Genomic DNA, 18,658 nt, shown 5'->3' on the forward strand with positions numbered 1-18,658 from the left:
ATCTATGCTTGTATATATATATTTTATATATAGGTTCTTATATTTTCACCATTTTAAATAATATCGATTTCCCTTAGACTACATCCATGTAGTAGGTTAGAGGGAGTTTGGGGCTGATGAAGGAAAATGATATGCCCACAAGATAGCAGCATTGCACAACAAGCTAATTATTGTTTCCCCAGCATTGACAGCCGCATGTAGGGGGCGGTCCCCCACAACTGGGTGTCTTCCAAGGGCACGCTTGCGCCAGGGAGCCACCAGAAGGGGAACAGGGCAAGGAAACTCCCAGGGAAGAGGAGAAGAGAGGGGGCACTTACATGTTCCTATGCCATGTCCTTCTGCAGCAAGATGGGGAGTCTCTGGGTCAGAGAGCTCAGAGGACAGAAGCAACTTGAGGGTCCTTATAACTACAGGGTTTTATCTTATCTCTGGCTATCAGCTGTAGAGCACAGTTTCCTGGGGTATGTAAAGAAGGAAGAATCTAAGTGGCTGAACATTTGCTTATTTGGGCTATTTTAAAAAACAATTGGATGCATACAAATTTGAATTTAGCACTGGTGGGCTTTTTTGGGCTAACAAGCCTTAGTTTGTTATGAAGAAGTAAACAACCTGGGGGGAATCAATACACAAAGACCATCTTTGGCTCGTTTATATAACAGTCCATTGATTACTTGCTCTGAAAAATAAGAGGCGTAATGTAGCTGTACCCTTCTTTAATTTCTCTTCCCTTCCATCTTCCAATTTTTATCAGTCATAGTATTTTTATTTCTATTGTCAAGATTTATAAAATTTACATCATTCTATAGAACTTTTGTACTTTGTCTATAAGTTGATTTAAAAATAAAATCAATCAGTAGCATTTTATAGTATTATATATAATATTAACTATTAAATAAGGAATAAATATATTCATATGTCAGTAAAGCTTTGATGATCAAAGGAGAATATTTCAGTCATCAGGATCTAATGGTGCTTCTTTATTTTCTAACGTTCTTTACTTCTCATGGGTGAAATCAACTGCCACAGAAATTTAAACTGCAAGCTCTTTTGGAATGCTTTGTTTCAGGAATAACTCATCAGGTTTTGTTTGTTTTTAAACACAAAGAGTGTATGAATGGCAAACTTTGAGTTATTTATTTAATAAGCATACTTTTCTTTTGTCTCCACATTTGGTTGATAATTTGAATAGTCATAGAATGTTAGCTCTGATATTTTTCTACCTCAGAATTTTGAAAAGTGGTATTGTCTTTTTGCCAAGTAGTTATGAAGGGAAAGAATAGCAAGGAAATTGGAAGAAATTTTTACTGGCTAAGGAAGGAGAGAAATCAATAAGGAAGTCAGAACACTGAAAATGTGGTAGGAACCAGAGGTTGGATCATTGGAGTCACTGGGGGAGGGTGGGGGTGTGTGGACCGCACGAAGTGACATTGTCAGAGGGGGTGACACCAAAATGACTGTAAAATTTTTGTGCAGTGTTTCAGTAGAAACTTACTGTTTTTTATAAAAATATCCCTGTAGTTAGTTACAACAACAAAAACATTTTTCATAAGCCCAGCTTACATGTATCAGTATACCTACAAGGCTAAAACTCTATACTAATTTACTTTCTGAACCTTGTAATGCCCTCCGGTCAGAGTTCTCCTTATTACCCAATTGTAATAACGCTTCAAATCACTTGCTTTCGTCTGCACGTGCTACAAGGATACGCTGTTGTTTTAACTGCTGCAGTGTTTTTATAGTACCTGATTTTGTCACATTTTCCGGTGTACTAGCTATAATATTGTGGTAATTAGTATTTGTGAACCTCTGTAAATAACCTTTCTGAGAATGAAGTAGTAATTAAAGGAAAAGAACAGGTGATATATGGGAATTATGATTTCCAGGTAACATTAGCACAAAATACATTACTAAGGATTCTGTATGGTCTGGTATGGGAGGAGGCCCGTGCCGGGTCAGGGGGTGACACCATGAGTTACCACACTGGGTGACAACAACCCTTGTGACATCACTGGGTTGGGTGTGCTCGTGGGTGAATGGATTGTTGGAGTTGAGGTCCTAGAGGAATGAGCAGAAGAGAAAGCAGGTCAGAGCTTGGGATGCACATTTCTGAGATGATGGAGGGGTTGCAGTTATTGTTGAAGGAGATCTGTTGACAAGGCCTAGGGTGTGAACCGTAGGAATGAGTCACTGAGGAGAGTGTAGGATAAAATCATTGGAGGAAATCATCATCAAGGAATGATGCATTTACAAAACTTTTATACTATTACTTTTATAAAGACTCTGCTTCTGTGTTTAACAGCTATTTGCTATTACTACAATTGGATACATATCTCTAAATGGTAATTGTTTTGCATGCTTTAAACATAATATAAATTGTATCATACTGTGTCATTCTGCAACTTTATTTTTTTTGTTGTTGTCTACTTAATGCTTTTGAGATTTATCCACGGTGACACATGGAATTCAAGTTAATTTTTTACACTGGTTTGCTATATTCCATTATGTGAATATACTATACTTTATTCATCCTTTATCCTTTTCATGGACATTGGTTGTTTCCAATAAGTGTCCCTATAGGACAGAATAGAACTGCCACACGTGGTTTCCTAGGCTGTAATCTTTAAGAGAGCAGATCGCCAGGTCTTTTCTCCCACAGAGCTGCTGGTGGATTCCAGCTGCCGATTTTTCGTTTAGCAGGCCAGTGCTGTAACCTTTGTGCCATTAGGGCTCCTTCCTACTTATACAGAAGCCTTCCTTTCATAGCCATTTTTGTAGATATATTTTTCTAAGTTTTGTCTAGTGAGATGTAAGTAGAAATACCATGCAGAACTTCCAGGAAGCCTCTTTAAAGAAATGGTACTCATTCTTCATCGTCACCTTTCTCCAACCTGCTGCTTAAAATGCTTACATGAAGACAAGGCCATGACCTAGGTATGGTGGAATAGGAAGCTGGAAGGAACCTGGGCCCTGACGACAAGAAAGATGTCATTATCAACCCTTACTGCCTAATTGTGGCTTTTTTATTTAATGTGAGAGAGAAGTAAACTTCTATTTTAAAGTTATTGTTATTTTGAGTTTTCTGTCACATACATCTATATTTAATCCTTAAACAGTTCAGTATAGTTTCTTGTAAACAGCATATGACTGTAAATATTTTCCCCTATCCAATGTGAAAATAGGTATATTTTAATTATTTCAGTTTAAATCACGGGCTTTCTTGTCATCGTTGATGTTTTTAGATTTAACGCTATTTCCTTATCTTCCATTTTTTTCTTTTGCCTCAACTTTTTTGCCAACAGCCCAACATCACTAAAGGAAATTATAAACAATATACTTCAGGCAGAAGGAAAGTGAAAGGGAGAGCTAAGATTCAGAGACAATGAAGAGTAATGAAAGTAATAATTATCTGAACATGGACTGCAGGAAACAATAATAAGAATTGTGTCTGGTGAGATTAAAATAGAGATTAGTTTGAATTAAAACAAATAATAATAATGTATCATAGGCAGCTATGCAATACTGCAGTCTGTGGCTGTGGCTGGAAAACATGTGCCAATGTAGGGAACACATTTCTCAGACCTTCTTACATCTCAATGGAACCATGTAATATGAGTGGAAGTAATTAATGTCACTTCTTGGTTGAAGTGGCTAAGACTTGTGTTAGCCTTTCTCACAGTGAGCTGAATGGAAAGGATGTAAGTAAGGACAAGAGAATAATATGCAAGTATTCCAGAATGGACATATGGAATGGCACCCAGTAACCAGGAACATCTGCATTGAACTTTATGTAAGTGTATTAAGGAACTAAAATTTTAGATGCTTCTTTGTAGCATCATCTATCATTACCTGAATTGTAATACAATAATATGTAAGTTGCAGGGGTGTAAATCTGGTTAAAGTGTTTTAAGATCACTGAAGGAGATACAAGATACTGATTAACTTTAGACATTGATAAATATGCTTGTTGTGATTTCCAAGAAGGATTGATAGTTGGAAAATATGGCGTTGGTGAGAGAAATGATGCGAGAGATTGCATGATAGAATTTGCAAGACAAATGATGTCTTCATTGCAGATACCTTTCTTTAACAACACAGATGGTCACTATACACGTGGAACTTGCTAAATGGAATACACAGGAATCAAATTGACCACATCTGTGGAAAGAGACGACAGAGAAGCTCAGTCAGAACAAGGCCAGGGGCCAACTGTGTAACAGACCAACAATTGCAATTATACAGGTTCAAGTTGAAGCTAAAGAAAATTTAAACAAGTCCACAAGAGCCAAAGTACGACCTTGAGTATATCCTACCTGAGTTTAGAGACTGTCTCAGGAGTAGATTTGTTGAACACTAATGACCAAAGAGCAGACAAGTTGTGGGATGGCATCAAGAAAATCATAAATGAGAAAGCAAACAGTCATTAAAAAGACAAGAAAGAAAGAAAAGACCAAAATGGGTGTCAGAAGAGACTCTGAAACTTGCTCTTAAACGTAGAGTAGGAAAACAGATGGAAGAAATGATGAAGTAAAAGAGCTGAGGAGAAGAATTTAAAGGGCAACTTAAGAATACAAAGTAAAGCATTATAATGAAATGGGCAAAGACCTGGAGTTAGAAAACCAAAAAAGGAAGAACACACTCGGCTTTTCTCAAGCAGAAAGAACTGAAGGAAAAAATTCAAGCCTTGACTTGCAATATTGAAGGATTTTATGGCTAAATATTGAATGATGCAGGAAGCACCAAAAGATGATGGAAAGAATACACAGAGTCACTGTACTAAAAAGAATTGGTCAGTGTTCAGCCATTTCAGGAGGTAGCATATGATTAAGAACCAGTACTACTGAAGGAAAAAATGGAAGCTTCACTGAAGGGAATGGTGAAAAACAAGGCTCGAGGAATTGACAGAGTATCAATTGAGATGTTTCAGCAAACGGATGCAATGCTGGAAGTGCTCACTCGTCTATGCCAAGAAATTTGGAAGACAGCTACCTGGCCAAGCGACTGGGAGAGATCCATGTTTGTGCCAATTCCAAAGAAAGGCGATCCAACAGAATGCAGAAATTATCAAACAATATCATTAATATCACATGCAAGTAAAATTTTGCTGAAGATCATTCAAAAGCGCTTGCAGCAGTACATCAACAGGAAACTGCCAGAAGTTCAAGCCAAATTTAGAAGAGGTCATGGAACAAGGGATGTTATTGCTGATGTCAGATGGATCTTGGCTGAAAGCAGAGAATACCAGAAAGATGTTTACCTGTGTTTTATTGACTATGCAAAGGCATTCAACTGTTCAGATCATAACCAATTATGATAACATTGGGAAGAACAGGAATTCCAGAACACTTAATTGTGCTCATGTGGAACCTGTACGCAGACCAAGAGGCAGTCGTTTGAACAGAACAAGGGATACTGCATGGTTTAAAATCAGGAAAGGGGTGTGTCAGGGTTGTATCATTTCACCATACTTATTCAATCTGTATGCTGAGAAAATAACCTGAGAAGCTGGACTATACGAAGAAGAACGTGGCATGAGGATTGGAGGAAGACTCACTAACAGTCTGTGCTATGCAGATGACACAGCCTTCTTTCTGAAAGTGAAGAGGACTTGAAGCACTTATTGATGAAGATCAAAGACTCCAGCTGTCAGTATGGCTCATACCACAACATAAAGAAAACAAAATCCTCACAACTGGACCAATAAGCAACATCGTGATAAACGGAGAAGTTGTCAAGGATTTCATTTTATTTGGATCCATAATCAATGTTAATGGAAGCAGCAATCAAGAAATCAGATGACATATTTCATTGGGCAACTCTGCTGCAAAAGAACTCTTAAAATGTTAAAAAGCAAAGATGCCACTTTGAGGACTAAGTTGTGTATGAGCCTAGCTATGGTATTTTCAATCGCCTCATATGCATGTGAAAGCTGGACAATGAATAAAAATGACTGAGGAAGAAGTGATGCCTTAGAATTACTGTGTTGGTGAAGAATATTGAATATACCACGGACTACCAGAAGAACAAACAAATCTGTCTTGGAAGAAGTACAGCCAGAATGCTCCTTAGAGGCAAGGTTGGTGAGACTTCATCTCACATAGTTTGGACATGTTATCAGAAGGGACCAGTCCCTGGAGAAGACATCTTGCTTGGTGTAGTAGAGAGTCAGTGAAAAAGAGGAAAACCTTCAATGAGATGGATTGACACTGGCTGCCACAATGGGCTCAAACATAGCAATGACTGTGCGGATGGCACAGGACTGGGCATTGTTTCATTTTGTTGTACATACAGTTTCTATGAGTCGGAACCGACTCGATGGCACCTAGCAACAACCATTAGAGCAAGAAAGTATAGAAAAAGAAATAAAGACTAGCTGGAACAAATAGAAGAATTTAAAGCCATAAATATCTGAACATTTGTGAAGTGTAAATCAACTAAATGATGCAAATAAAGGACAGAGATTATCATACTGGATGGAAAAATAATCCAACTATTAGTGGGTAGATATGGAGATATATTTTAAACAAGAAAACTGAAGATTGAAACTAAAACTATGTACTATGAAAACCATAAAAAAAGGTGGCATAGCTAAAGTAATATCACATAAAATAGGTTGTGAGACAAAAAATGCATTTCTGGATGGAAATAGAGTATTACTTCATAGTGATGGCAGGTTCAGTTTACCGAGAAAATGACATGCAACTAATAATATGGCTTCACAATGTTTAAAGGGAAAAAAATGACAGAGCTATAAGAAGGAAATGAGTCCTGGTGGCACAGTGGTTAAAATTCTTAGCTGCTAACCGAAAAGTTCGCAGTTCAAACCCACCAGCTGCTCCACGGGAGAAAGATGTGGTAGTCAGCTTCTGTAAAAATTATAGCCTTGAAAACTGTATGGGGCAGTTCTACTCTGTGCTGTGGGGTCACTATGATTTGGAATCAACTTGACAACAGTGGGTTTGGGTTTACAAGAAGGTAGATAAATCCCCAAGAGTAGTGGGAAATTTTAACACATTTCAGTAGCTAATTTAAAATAAAAACAAGTAAAATGATTAATAAACTTGACCTAATGCATATATACAGGCTTGAGCACTTACCAACCTGCATAATACACACCATTTTCAAGCACATACGGAATTTTTATAAAATTTGACCATATCATGGGTAATGAAGCAATCCTCAATAAATTTCAAGTGACTAGAATGACAGAAAGCACGTTTGAAATAAAAACAAACATTAACTTTAAAAAGCCCAGTACTTTCTGAAATTAAGAAATCATGGTCAAAGAAAATATGATAACAGAACTTAAAAAATTAATTTGAATTGAAGGATAATAAAAATACTCCATATCAAAACTTTTGGGAGCCTTAAATGCTTATTTTAGAAAAGAACGCTGGTTGAAAGTTAGTATGTTGTATATCAGGAAACTAGAATAAAATATAAAATGAACCAAAAGAACAGAGGTTAATGAAATAGAAAATAAATATGCAATTATAAGTGTCAGGAAGGTAAAAAGTTGGTTTTTTGAAAGGACTGTTAAGTTTACTGGCCTCTGGTGAGAGTAATTGAGAAGAAAATAGAACAAAAACAGAACAGAAAAATTAGTAGTATTAGGAATGAAAAATATACTACCTATATAAAAGAGATTATAAGAGGATGTTATAATTTTAACATGTAGATAAAATAGACAAATTCCAAGAGTAACATGATTTACCAATAGTAACACAAAATAGACAACCTGAATAAACCTGCAGTTGTTTTAAATTGGATCAATAATCGAAAACCTTCCCACAAATATAACTCTATTCCCAAATTACTTACTAGAAAATTCTACCAAATATTTGAGACTTATCCAGAGAACAGAAGAAGGAGGTATACTCTCCAGTTTATTTTATGAGGCCAGCACAATTTTAATAACAAAACCTGACAATGACAGTACAATAAAGAAAATTATGAACAAGCTTCATTTTGAATTTATATGCAGAAGTCCTAAACAAATATTAGGGAGCAAAATTCAGCAATACATAACAAAAATATATTGTGACCAAGTTGGGCTTATACCAGGAATGCTAGATTGATTTAGCATTGGCAATCAATTTAATTCACCACACTAAGAAATTAATTTGAAAAATTATGTAATCTTGTCAGTAGATGCAAAAAAGGAATTCGCTAAAATTCAAGTGCATACATCATAACAACTCTTAGCAAAAATTATAACAGAAGGAGAACATTCACTATAATAAAAATGTCCATGAAAGCAGGAATCTTTGTTATCTTTCACTGAAGTACACTTAATTCCCAGAACATTACTTATCTGTATTAAAAACTCCAAAATTTTTATTTATAATTTGATATAGGGTATCTACAAAAATCTCTAGCATGCATCGTACTGAAATTCTGAAAACTCTTTCTATTCAATTGTGCTGATAGTCCTAGAAATGCAGTTTAGCAAGAAAAAAGAAAACAAATTTTATGAGATTTGTTATATGAGTAAGTAGATAAACATCTATTCAAATAATTTACAGGTAAAATGTTAGAATTAATAAAAGGTTGCTGAATACCAAAATCAATATATGAATGAAACAAATACAATATAATGGATAAATAAAATACATGTTTATATACCAACAACAAACAAAAAAACAAATTTTAAAAATAGAATAAAAATCATGAAGTATAGAAATAAAATGTGAAGGAAATGAAATATTATTGAGCAACATTGAATAAGATCATGAATTGGAAGATAATATTTTAAAGATGTTGACCCCACCCAAATTGATCTATAAAGTGAGTGCAGTCCCAAATAAAAATCCCAGCAGGTTGTGTGTGTGTATTTGTGTGTATGTGTGAATTGACAAGCTAACTGTACAATTTATATAGTGTTGCAAAGAGTCAAGAATAGCCAAGACAATCTTGAAAAACAAAGTGGAGGGACATATTTTAGTTGACATGAAGACTGTCTTAGTCATCTAATGCTGCTGTTACAGAAATACCACAAGTAGGTGGCTTTAACAAAGAGAAATTTATTCTTTCACAGTCTAGTAGGCTACAAATCCAAATTCAGGACATCAGCTCCAGGGGAAGGCTTTCTCTCTCTGTTGGCTCTGGAGGAAGGTCCTTGTCATTAATCTTCCCCTGGTCGAGGAGCTTCTCGCACAGGAACGCTGGGTCCAAAGGACATACTCTGCTCTTGGCACTGCTTTCTTGGTGGTCTGAGGTCCCCAACTCTCTGCTCGCTTCCCTTTCCTTTTATCTCTTGGGAGATAAAAGGTGATGCAGGCCACACCCCAAGGAAACTCCTTTACATTGGATCAGGGATGTGAGCTGAATAAGGGTGTTACATCCCACCCTAATCCTCTTTGACATAATCTAATCTTGCCTCATTAACCACAGGCAAAGATTAGGATTTACAACACGTAGGAAAATTACAATCACAAAATGGAAGACAACCACACAATACTGGGAATCATGGCCTAACCAAGTTGACACATTTTTTAGGGACACAATTCAATCCATGACAAAGACTAATTATGAAACTTCAGTAATTAAGACAGAGATAAACAAGTAGACCAGATAGATCAATGGAACAGAGTAGAGTTCATAAGCAGAAAAATGTTTATGCAGTTACTTAAATTTTTACAATGGTAGACACTGTAGTGCACTTATTAGTGGATGGTCTTCTTAAATTATTTTTATTGTACTTTAGATGAAGGTTTACAGAACAAATAGTTTCTCACTAAACAGTACACATATTGTTTTATGACATTGGTTAACAACCCCACGACATGTCAACACTCTCCCTTCTTGACCTTGGGTTCCCTATTACCAGCTTTCCTGTCCCGTCCAGCCTTCTAGTCCTTGTCCTGGGCTGTTGTGCCCCATTAGTCTCATTTTGTTTTATGGGCCTGTCTAAACTTTGGCTGAAGGGTGAACTTTGGGAGTGACTTCATTACTGAGCTAAAAGAGTGTCCAGGGGCCATACTCTTGGGGTTTCTCCATGAATAGGAAGACTTTATTTTATTAAGATGTCAGTTCTTCCCATCTTGACCTGTAGATTCAACACAGTCCCAATCAAAGTCACAAGTTGTTTTGTAGATATCGACAAACTGATTCTAAGGTTTATATAGAAAAGCAAAAGACCCAGAATAGCCACCACAATGCTGAAGAATAAAGTCAGAAGACTGATAGTACCCAACTTGAAGACCTTCTGAAATCCTACAGTAATCAAGGCAGTGTGGTATTGGTGAAAGAATAGACAAATAAAGTAATGAAACAGACTAGACAATCCAGAAATAGACCACATAAATATAGTCAACTGATCTTTAATAAAGGAGCAAAGGCAATTCAATAGGGAAAAGATAGTCTTTTCAACAAATAGTGCTGGAACAACTGGGTATAAACATGCAAAAAAAAAAAAAAAAATGTAGACACAGTCTTTACACCTCTCACAAAAGTTAACTCAAAATAGACCATAGACCTAAAAGTAAAATGCGAAACTATACAACTGAAAGATAACACAGAAGAAAATCTAGCTCATCTTGTGTTTATCGATGACTTTAGATATAATACCAAAAGCCCAATCCATGAAAAAATAAGTTGGACTTCATTAAAATTAAAAACTTCTGCTGTGTGAAAGACAGTGTGAAGAAAATGAAGACAAACCACAGACTGAAAGAAAATATTTGCAGAAAATATCTGATAAAGAACTCGTATCCAAAATATACAAAGAACTCTTAAAACTCAACAGTAAGAAAACCAACAACCCAACTAAAAAATAGGCAAAAAACTGAAATTAAGACACATCACCAAAGAAGATATACAGATTGCAAATAAGCATATGAAAAGATGCTCAGTCATATGTTGTTTGCTGTTGAGTTGATTCCAACTCATAGCGAGCCTATATGACAGAGAGAACTGGACCATAGAGTTTCCCAGGCTGTAATCTTTATGGGAGCAGATCACCAGGTCTTTTCTCCTCGTAGCTGCTGGGTGGGTTCCCAGCGTCCACCTTTTGGTTAGCAGCTGAGCACATATGTCATTAGGGAACTGCAAATTAGAACAACAATGAGATACCAGTACATACCTATAAGAATGACTATACAGGTAGTCCCCGACTTACACCAGAGTTCTGTTCCAATTTCTCTGTAGTAAGTCTGTTCTCTTTTAGTATTCATTATTATTGCCTTTTATTATCAGTATCTTCATAAATCCAATCTTTATTTGTCTTTGGGGGTTGGAAACATTACATATAAACTTACAGACATTTTAATACATACGTAAAAAAATAAATGATAAAAATTTACTTCGATGATGAAAAAGAGTTGGCCGACCTTGGCATTTTTTTCTCTTTTTTTAAATTGTACTTTACATGAAGGTTTACAGAGCAAACTAGTTTCTCATTAAACAGTTAGTACACCTACTATTTTATGACATTGGTTAACAACCCACAACACATCAACACTTTCCCTTGTTGACCTCGGGTTCCGTATTATCAGCTTTTCTGTCTCCTCTTGCCTTCTAGTCCTTGTCCCTGGGCTGCTGTGCCCCTTTAGTCTTGTTTTATGGACCTATCTAATCTTTGTCTGAGGGGTGAACCTCGGGAGTGACTTCATTACTGAGCTAAAAGGGTGTCCAGGGGCCATACTCTCGGGGTTTCTCCAGTCTCTGTCAGACCAGTAAGTCTGGTCTTTTTTGTGAGTTAGAATTTTGTTCTACATTTTTCTCCAGCTCTGTCTGGAACCCTCTAATGTGATCCCTGTCAGAGCAGTCAGTGGTTGTAGCTGAGCATCATGTAGTTGTACTGGACTCAGTCTGGTGTAGGCTGTGGTAAATGTGGTCCATCAGTCCTTTGGACTAACCTTTTGCTTGCATCTTTAGTTTTCTTCATTCTTCCTTGCTCCTGAAGGGGTGAGACCAGTGGAGTATCTTAAGATGGCCGCTCACAGGTTTTTAAGACTCCAGACGCTAGTCACCAAAGTAGAATGTAAAATATTTTCTTTATAAACTGTTATGCCAATTGAGCTAGATTTTCACCGAGACCACGGTCCCCACTGCCCTCAGTCCAGCAATTTGATCCCTCAGGGAGTCTGGATGTGTCTACGGAGCTTCCATGACCTTGCCTTGTACAAGCTGTGCTCGCTTTCCCAGTATTGCATACTGTCTTACCCTTCATCAAAGTTACTGCTTATCGATCCTCTCCATTAGAAAGTTCTATACCTACACTGTTTATTCCCTCTTTTATTGTTCTGATGTGTTGTCATTTACAGATTAACCTCCCTGGTTCCCTGTTGCAATTCTTTTGGTTTTGGATAGTCCTTCAGAGTTCATTTCCTAGGTTGGTGTCTGGCTGGTATGATCCTGCATCCTAGATTCAGCCTGCAGTCTGGTGTTGTTTGTTCTTAAACCGAAGGACTCCCTTTAATAATTCTTGTAAGTTTGGTTTGGCTTTTACATAGTCCCTTAATTTCTGTTTATCTGGAAATGTCCTAATTTCACCATCATATTTGAACGAGAGTTTTGCAGGATATATTATTCTTGGTTGGCAGTTTTTTTCTTTCAAGGTTTTATATATGTCATCCCATTGCCTTCTTGCCTGCATGGTTTCTGCCGAATAATCAGAGCTTAGTCTTATTGTTTCCCCTCCATGTGTGACTTTTCATTTTTCTTGAGCTGCTCTCAGGGTTCTTTCTTTGTCTTTGGTTTTACTGAGTGTGATTATGATATACCTTGGTGATTTTCTTTTGGGGTCTATCCTATATGGGGTTCGTTGAGCTTCTTGGATGGTCAGCTTTTCATCTTTTATGATATTAGGAAAGTTTTCTGTCATCAGTTTTTCAGTGATCTTCTCTGTGTTTCCTGTTTTCTCCCCCTGTTCTGGAACTCCAGTCACTTGCAGATTTTTGCTTTTGATTGTATCCCACATAATTCTCAGGGTTTCTTCATTTTTGTTTGTTGTTTTTTCCTCAAACAAAGTTGTATCCAAGTGTTTGTTTTCAATTTTGCTGACCTGGTTTTCCATCATTTCAAACCTGCTCCTCCACCCTTCTGTAACACTGTCCATTTTTGAAATCTTGTTTATCTTCTGGATTTATGAGTGTTGTTTTTGTATAATTTCTAGTTGCGAATTTATTTTGGCATCTTGTTCCTGTATCATTTTCCTGAATTCTTCCATTATTTTATCTATATTTTCCATGAATTTGTCTATTTTTTCCTCATTTTTGTCTGCTTTTTGCTTCAACTCTTCAATGTCTCTGAATATTAGAGATTTGAATTCCCTATCAGGTAGTTCTAGTGGCTTTTCTTTTACTGGAAAGTCATCTGGTGTTTTATTTTAGATGCCTACTGGAACCATCCTGTCCTGTTTTTTTATATGTTTTGATATTGTCTGCCATCTTTGGGACATTCAGTAGTTATTTTCTTCATTTATTGATTGTATATTTGTTTGTTTCATCCTGCTTTTTTGTTTTATTTGTTTATGTCTGAGCAGGTGGGCTGTGCATTCTTCGTTGCTTGCTCATCTGTGGGCATGATACTTTTCACCTCTTTGTCCAACGGGCAGGGCCAGTCGCTCAGCTATGGTGCAGCACGGCAGGTCCAGCTCAAGGGGAGGGGCTGGGATGGGTTGTTTGTGGCACATACTAGATGGAGCCTTGGTTGCACAGTGGTTAAAGAGATCGGCTGCTAACTAAAAGACCAGCAGTTCAAACCCACCAGCCGCTCCAGGGGAGAAAAATGTGACATTCTGCTTCCATAAAGATTTACAGCCTTGGAAACCCTACGGGGAAGTTCTACTCTGTTCTGTAGGGTTGCTGTGAGTTGGAATCAACTCGATGGCAATGGGTTTGGTATTTTTGTTTTTAATATGTCAAGAACACATTTAAATTGGTGCCTGTATATTTTATTTTTAGGTTCCCTGAAGTAATTGCCACAGTCCTTGTGGCTCAAAACACTGATCATATCGAAGTCCCTCTAGCTTATTGTGGTAATTTAAACCACTTTTTCTCAGACAGTTAAGTATTGCCACATAACCTATACTACTCCTGGTCCCATTATTCCCATTAATTTCAGAGAAGCAAGTTACACTGAAGCATCCACTATCATCATTTCAAACTTACAGAAAACAGCCACTAAAGATTTTTGACTGTATTGGTGTTCCTCTCATCAAAGTATTATTTAATGCCTTAGTGAAGGAATTGTCCTCTCGACCTTCTCTGGGGTATGGTTAGGGGTGGTTACTGAACAGACTGCATGTAATAGAGTCATTCATTATTCACATACATCTGAAACTCAACACTCCTTAATGTACGATATGCCTGGAAAGTTCCAGTATTTGACCTCACTGACAGTAGGCGACTGTTAAGTCTAACTTTAGTTAGTCATCCTAGTAGAATATTAACATTACTCCTGCTTTGACCTAACGCATTAAATACAGAGTCCCAAGTCTGTCACCCATTTCAATAAAGTTGTTGCAGTTTATCCATCTATTTCATACCCCTGGGTCAAATTTTTTCAAAGTATAAACTGTCCTCTCCCAGAGCAGAACATTCTCTTTCCAGACTATGTTGGAATCTAATTCTTAATATGGACCTGGAGGCAACAAAGGGTGAGAGACAACTGTCCCAGGTATCACTAAACTTCTTCTTTTTTTTTCTTTAATGCAGGGGCGGGCTCTCTCAGAGTTTGGAGAGGTCTTTCTCTGCTGGCAAAGGAAGGGGTATTTGTCCATGTCTCTTCAAATATCCCCATCCCAAGTTTGAGATTCCAACTCCTTCTCCACCACATCTGGTGGTCTTGAGTGTTAGATGGTGCTGCAACCCTGCAATCCTTATTATTACACCTTGGGCTTGGTCTTCAGCCATGTCAATCCAGTGACTATAAGAAATGACAAGTTTCTTCAGTGCTGCTGCAGAGGCTTTCTGGTTGTCTGTTCACAGTCTGAGTTGCTCATTTACATCTTTCCTTTCTAATTTTCATTATGTCCATTCTCTGAGGCTGTCATAAGAAGCCAGATGACCCCAGAATCTTTATAATCACTATTGCTACCATAGTAATTAAGTGCTTTGATTTTCTTGACATCTTGGCCTCCACCTGCACTTTTTTTCATGCCAGCTTTGGTAATAATTTGAGAAGTTATCATGTCATTGCAAACCTTGAATTATCAGTGTCCCATTTCTCGTTGGTAAGGAAGTTATCTGTGCCCTGGAAATATGGGAGCCACTTCGTTTAAGATTGCTCTCTTAATCTAAGCCGCTTGATCTAAGGGTCTGTTTTCTGTGGCTTCTCTTGATACCACTTACTGTATCAGTGAAGGTCCTAGCAGGAAGAAGATAAAACAGTTAAACTGGGTAACTTGGTTTTGTGACCACTTTGTGATCTGGGAGGAGGAGTATCATCTGAATTATCCTAAACAAATATCAGAGTTGTTGCCAGAAATTAGGTGAATGGAAGATTGTGGTCCCAGTAGCTAAAAATCTAATATAAATATTCTTCATCAAAAACAGCCCCCCCTTTTTTTTTATAAGTTATGATAGGTGCTTAATTATTTTAGATATTCAGTTGTTAAAATGTGGCAAAGCGTGGCATTATTCAGTATGCTTATATCTCAGCTGCAACTTAATAAGAATAGCTTCTCACCTGTCCAAGGAATCATATCTCCCTATTTTAAAACATTTGATAAAACAATAAAAATACTTAGAATATTATTTATACCATCATTTGAGTTGACTTCTTTGAATTTTCTTTGTTGTTCATGTAGTATCCCAAGGAGATAACTTTGGAGGCATTTTCAGTTATTGTTACTCAGTTGCTGGGACTTAGTCTGGGACTGTCATATGATGACCCAAAGGAATGTCACTGTTCAGGAGCCATCTGTCTAATGAATCCAGAAGCTATGTAAGTTTTTTTTAAAATAAAATTTATTTATTGGTTATTACATTTATGTTTTTAATATTTGATGTGCAATAATTTAGAATTTACTTAAAGCTTACTTACACAAATTAGCTATAAATGGACCAAGTTCACTGCAGAATATAAACTTATGTATTTTACATGTAAGAGTAGTGTGGAAGGAGGTGTACCTTTAAGGACAATCAAGGATAACAAATCCAATCTGCAGGATACATTAGCAAAGTAATTCTCCTTAAGCTGTGTATTTTATGAAATCATTTAGTAAGGATCTTTAAAAATATGTCAGCAGGCCACAACAATGGCCTTTGTTTCTAGACAGAGTTTCTGGGTTGCTTGTGGAGTAGTTTGATGTTGTGGAAAAATTACCATCATAAGAATAAAAAGTCCTTCTTGGAGACTGAACCAAGTGTATAATAGTTGTGTGATTTTGAACAAATTACTTGACCTTGCTTAGATTTACTTTTCTCACCTTTAAAATGGGAACAGTTATGACTATTCTTTTTATTTCATAGGATGATGTAAGAATAAAATAAGAAAACAGAATGGGAAATTGTTTTCTAAATTATAAAATTCCATAAATAAGTGATGGATTAAAGTTACTGTGATTTGTAGGTGAGCCAGTGTTTCCAAAATAGTATATCAGACAAGTACTACAGTAAATATATTTAGTTTCCTGCATGTTTTTTTATTTGTGAAAATGGCTTATGATAGGTTATGATCTATTTATAACTGAAGATCAATGAAAAGTGAAAATGAAGCATTACTTTTTGAAAACATGCTCTTTTCATAGTTACTCTTAAGCACCTAAGGTTTAATATGCATTCTAAAAATACCTTAAACTCAAAATATATGTGTGTTTTAGTAATACTAATAAGAAATATTTACATTGTACATACTATGTCCATTCCATTCCAAGTACTCTAAGTACTTTACATATATTAACTCATTTAATCTCCCAGACATCTCTATGAGGCAAGTTCTGTCATTGTTCCCATTGTTACAGATGAGAAACTAAGTTACAAAAGGGGTAATTGCCCATGGTCCAGTAGCTAGAGTGTGGCAGACCTGGGTTTTGAACCCAGGCAGTCTGGATTTAGAATCTGTGTTAATAAACACTTAGATTTGGATGGTAGTTTTTAATTTAAAAAAATGCTTTCATACATAATCTCCAAGTTCTTACAAAACTCTTGTGATGTGTAGGTCACATGTTACCTTAATTATTACAAAATCTAACAATACCACACATTCTAGCACTTTTGCATTTCCACAGTAACATCTCATACATTAGTTTATGTTAATTCTCAAAGAAGGCATGAGAGTGAGCCAAATATTATTATTTCTGTTTAAAGTCTGTGTGTTTTCAAACTCTGGAGTACAAAGAGCCTAAGTGACTCTACGTTGGATCTGCAGGTAGTTGGTGACCAAACTTCAGCTAATGTGGGTAAATAGCACCAGGGATTTATTGGGTACCTACTATAAGTCACACAGTTGAATTAGGAACTTGCCTTGTTTAATGATATTTAATCCCCACACAACCCTGTAAGGTGGATGGGTATTATTATTCCTATTTTGTAGATGAGATAACTCAGACTTAGGGAGTTTAAACACTTTGCCTAAAAAAAATCCAAAAAAACGACCCATTGCTGTCGAGTCTATTCCAACTCATAGCAACCCCATCGAATACAGTAGAACTGCCCATAGGGTTTCCAAGGAGCAGCTAGTAATTAACTGCTGACCTTTTGGTTAGCAGCCAAGCTCTTAAACCATCGCACCACCAGGGCTCCAAGTGCTTTGCCTAAGGCCTCATAAATCACAAGATTAGTACTAATAAACAGGTTTGTAAAACTACAAAGCCTTGTTCTTCATAGTTTCATATTCTGTACTCCACACTGACTTCATATAGAAGACAGTTAACATATTGGAATTAGGTTAAACCAAGTAGCAAGAGAACTTTAGTATGTATTTGATATAAGCTTTATTCTTCTTATACTTCAGTGCTCCTTCCAATATGCAGTTTTTAAGCTTTAATTTGTATCTATTTTTTAAAATTGGCAGCTTATGTCTTAAATCTTCACTTTCAGACAGTCTGCACATGCAAATGAATTCAGAAGTGAAAGGAGGAAAGGGGCCCAAGAAATGGCAGCAGCTACGAGCATAGGAACCTAAGGGAGAACTCATGGTCAGGGTTTGCTCACCTACCTGGTTACATCCTTTTACAAAAAATCAAGCACATTTGGAAGAGCATGATGTTACTAGTTACCGACAAAAATTGGCTTGTTTTATTCATATTGCTTTCTCTAAATTCCTTGCTAAGACGAATTTCATTAAACTATGGAATTTTGATTGTGGAAGAGGTGATACCATTTTGGAGTATGTGGGGAGCTTTGGCATCTTTCACTTGTTAGCTAATCTTTCTAAGCCTCAGTTTTCTCATCTGCAAAATGAGGATCATGATAGTTACATTATCCAGTTTTTGTGAGGATGCAAGTAACCAAGATGTATACAAATTATTTATGATTGTGCTGGTAGCTCTTAGAATTTGAGGAGTAGAGAAGACCTAAGCGAAACCAAATCTGTTGCCATCGAGTTGATTCCAACTCATGGCAACCCCATGTGTAACAGAGTAGAACTGCTCCATAGGCTTTTTTTTTCTTTCTTAATTAATTAATTTATTTGTTGTACTTCAGGTGAAGGCTTACAGAACAAATAGTTTCTCATGAAACAGTAGTACACATGTTGTTTTATGACATTGGTT

General features: G+C 36.6%; 1 protein-coding gene across 1 annotated transcript in view; it reads left to right on the top strand.

Annotated features, from left to right (window-relative positions):
- ADAM32 (ADAM metallopeptidase domain 32) overlaps positions 1-18,658 on the top strand; it is a 149,165-nt gene that overhangs the window by 72,898 nt on the left and 57,609 nt on the right. Inside the window, exon 12 of the mRNA XM_004383432.1 lies at positions 15,752-15,888. Within this exon, the coding sequence (XP_004383489.1) occupies positions 15,752-15,888 (137 nt within the window). The remainder of the gene's footprint in view (positions 1-15,751; positions 15,889-18,658) is intronic.

This window comes from Trichechus manatus, unplaced genomic scaffold, assembly GCF_000243295.1.
Source record: "Trichechus manatus latirostris isolate Lorelei unplaced genomic scaffold, TriManLat1.0 scaffold00109, whole genome shotgun sequence".
Taxonomy (NCBI): Eukaryota; Metazoa; Chordata; class Mammalia; order Sirenia; family Trichechidae; genus Trichechus; species Trichechus manatus.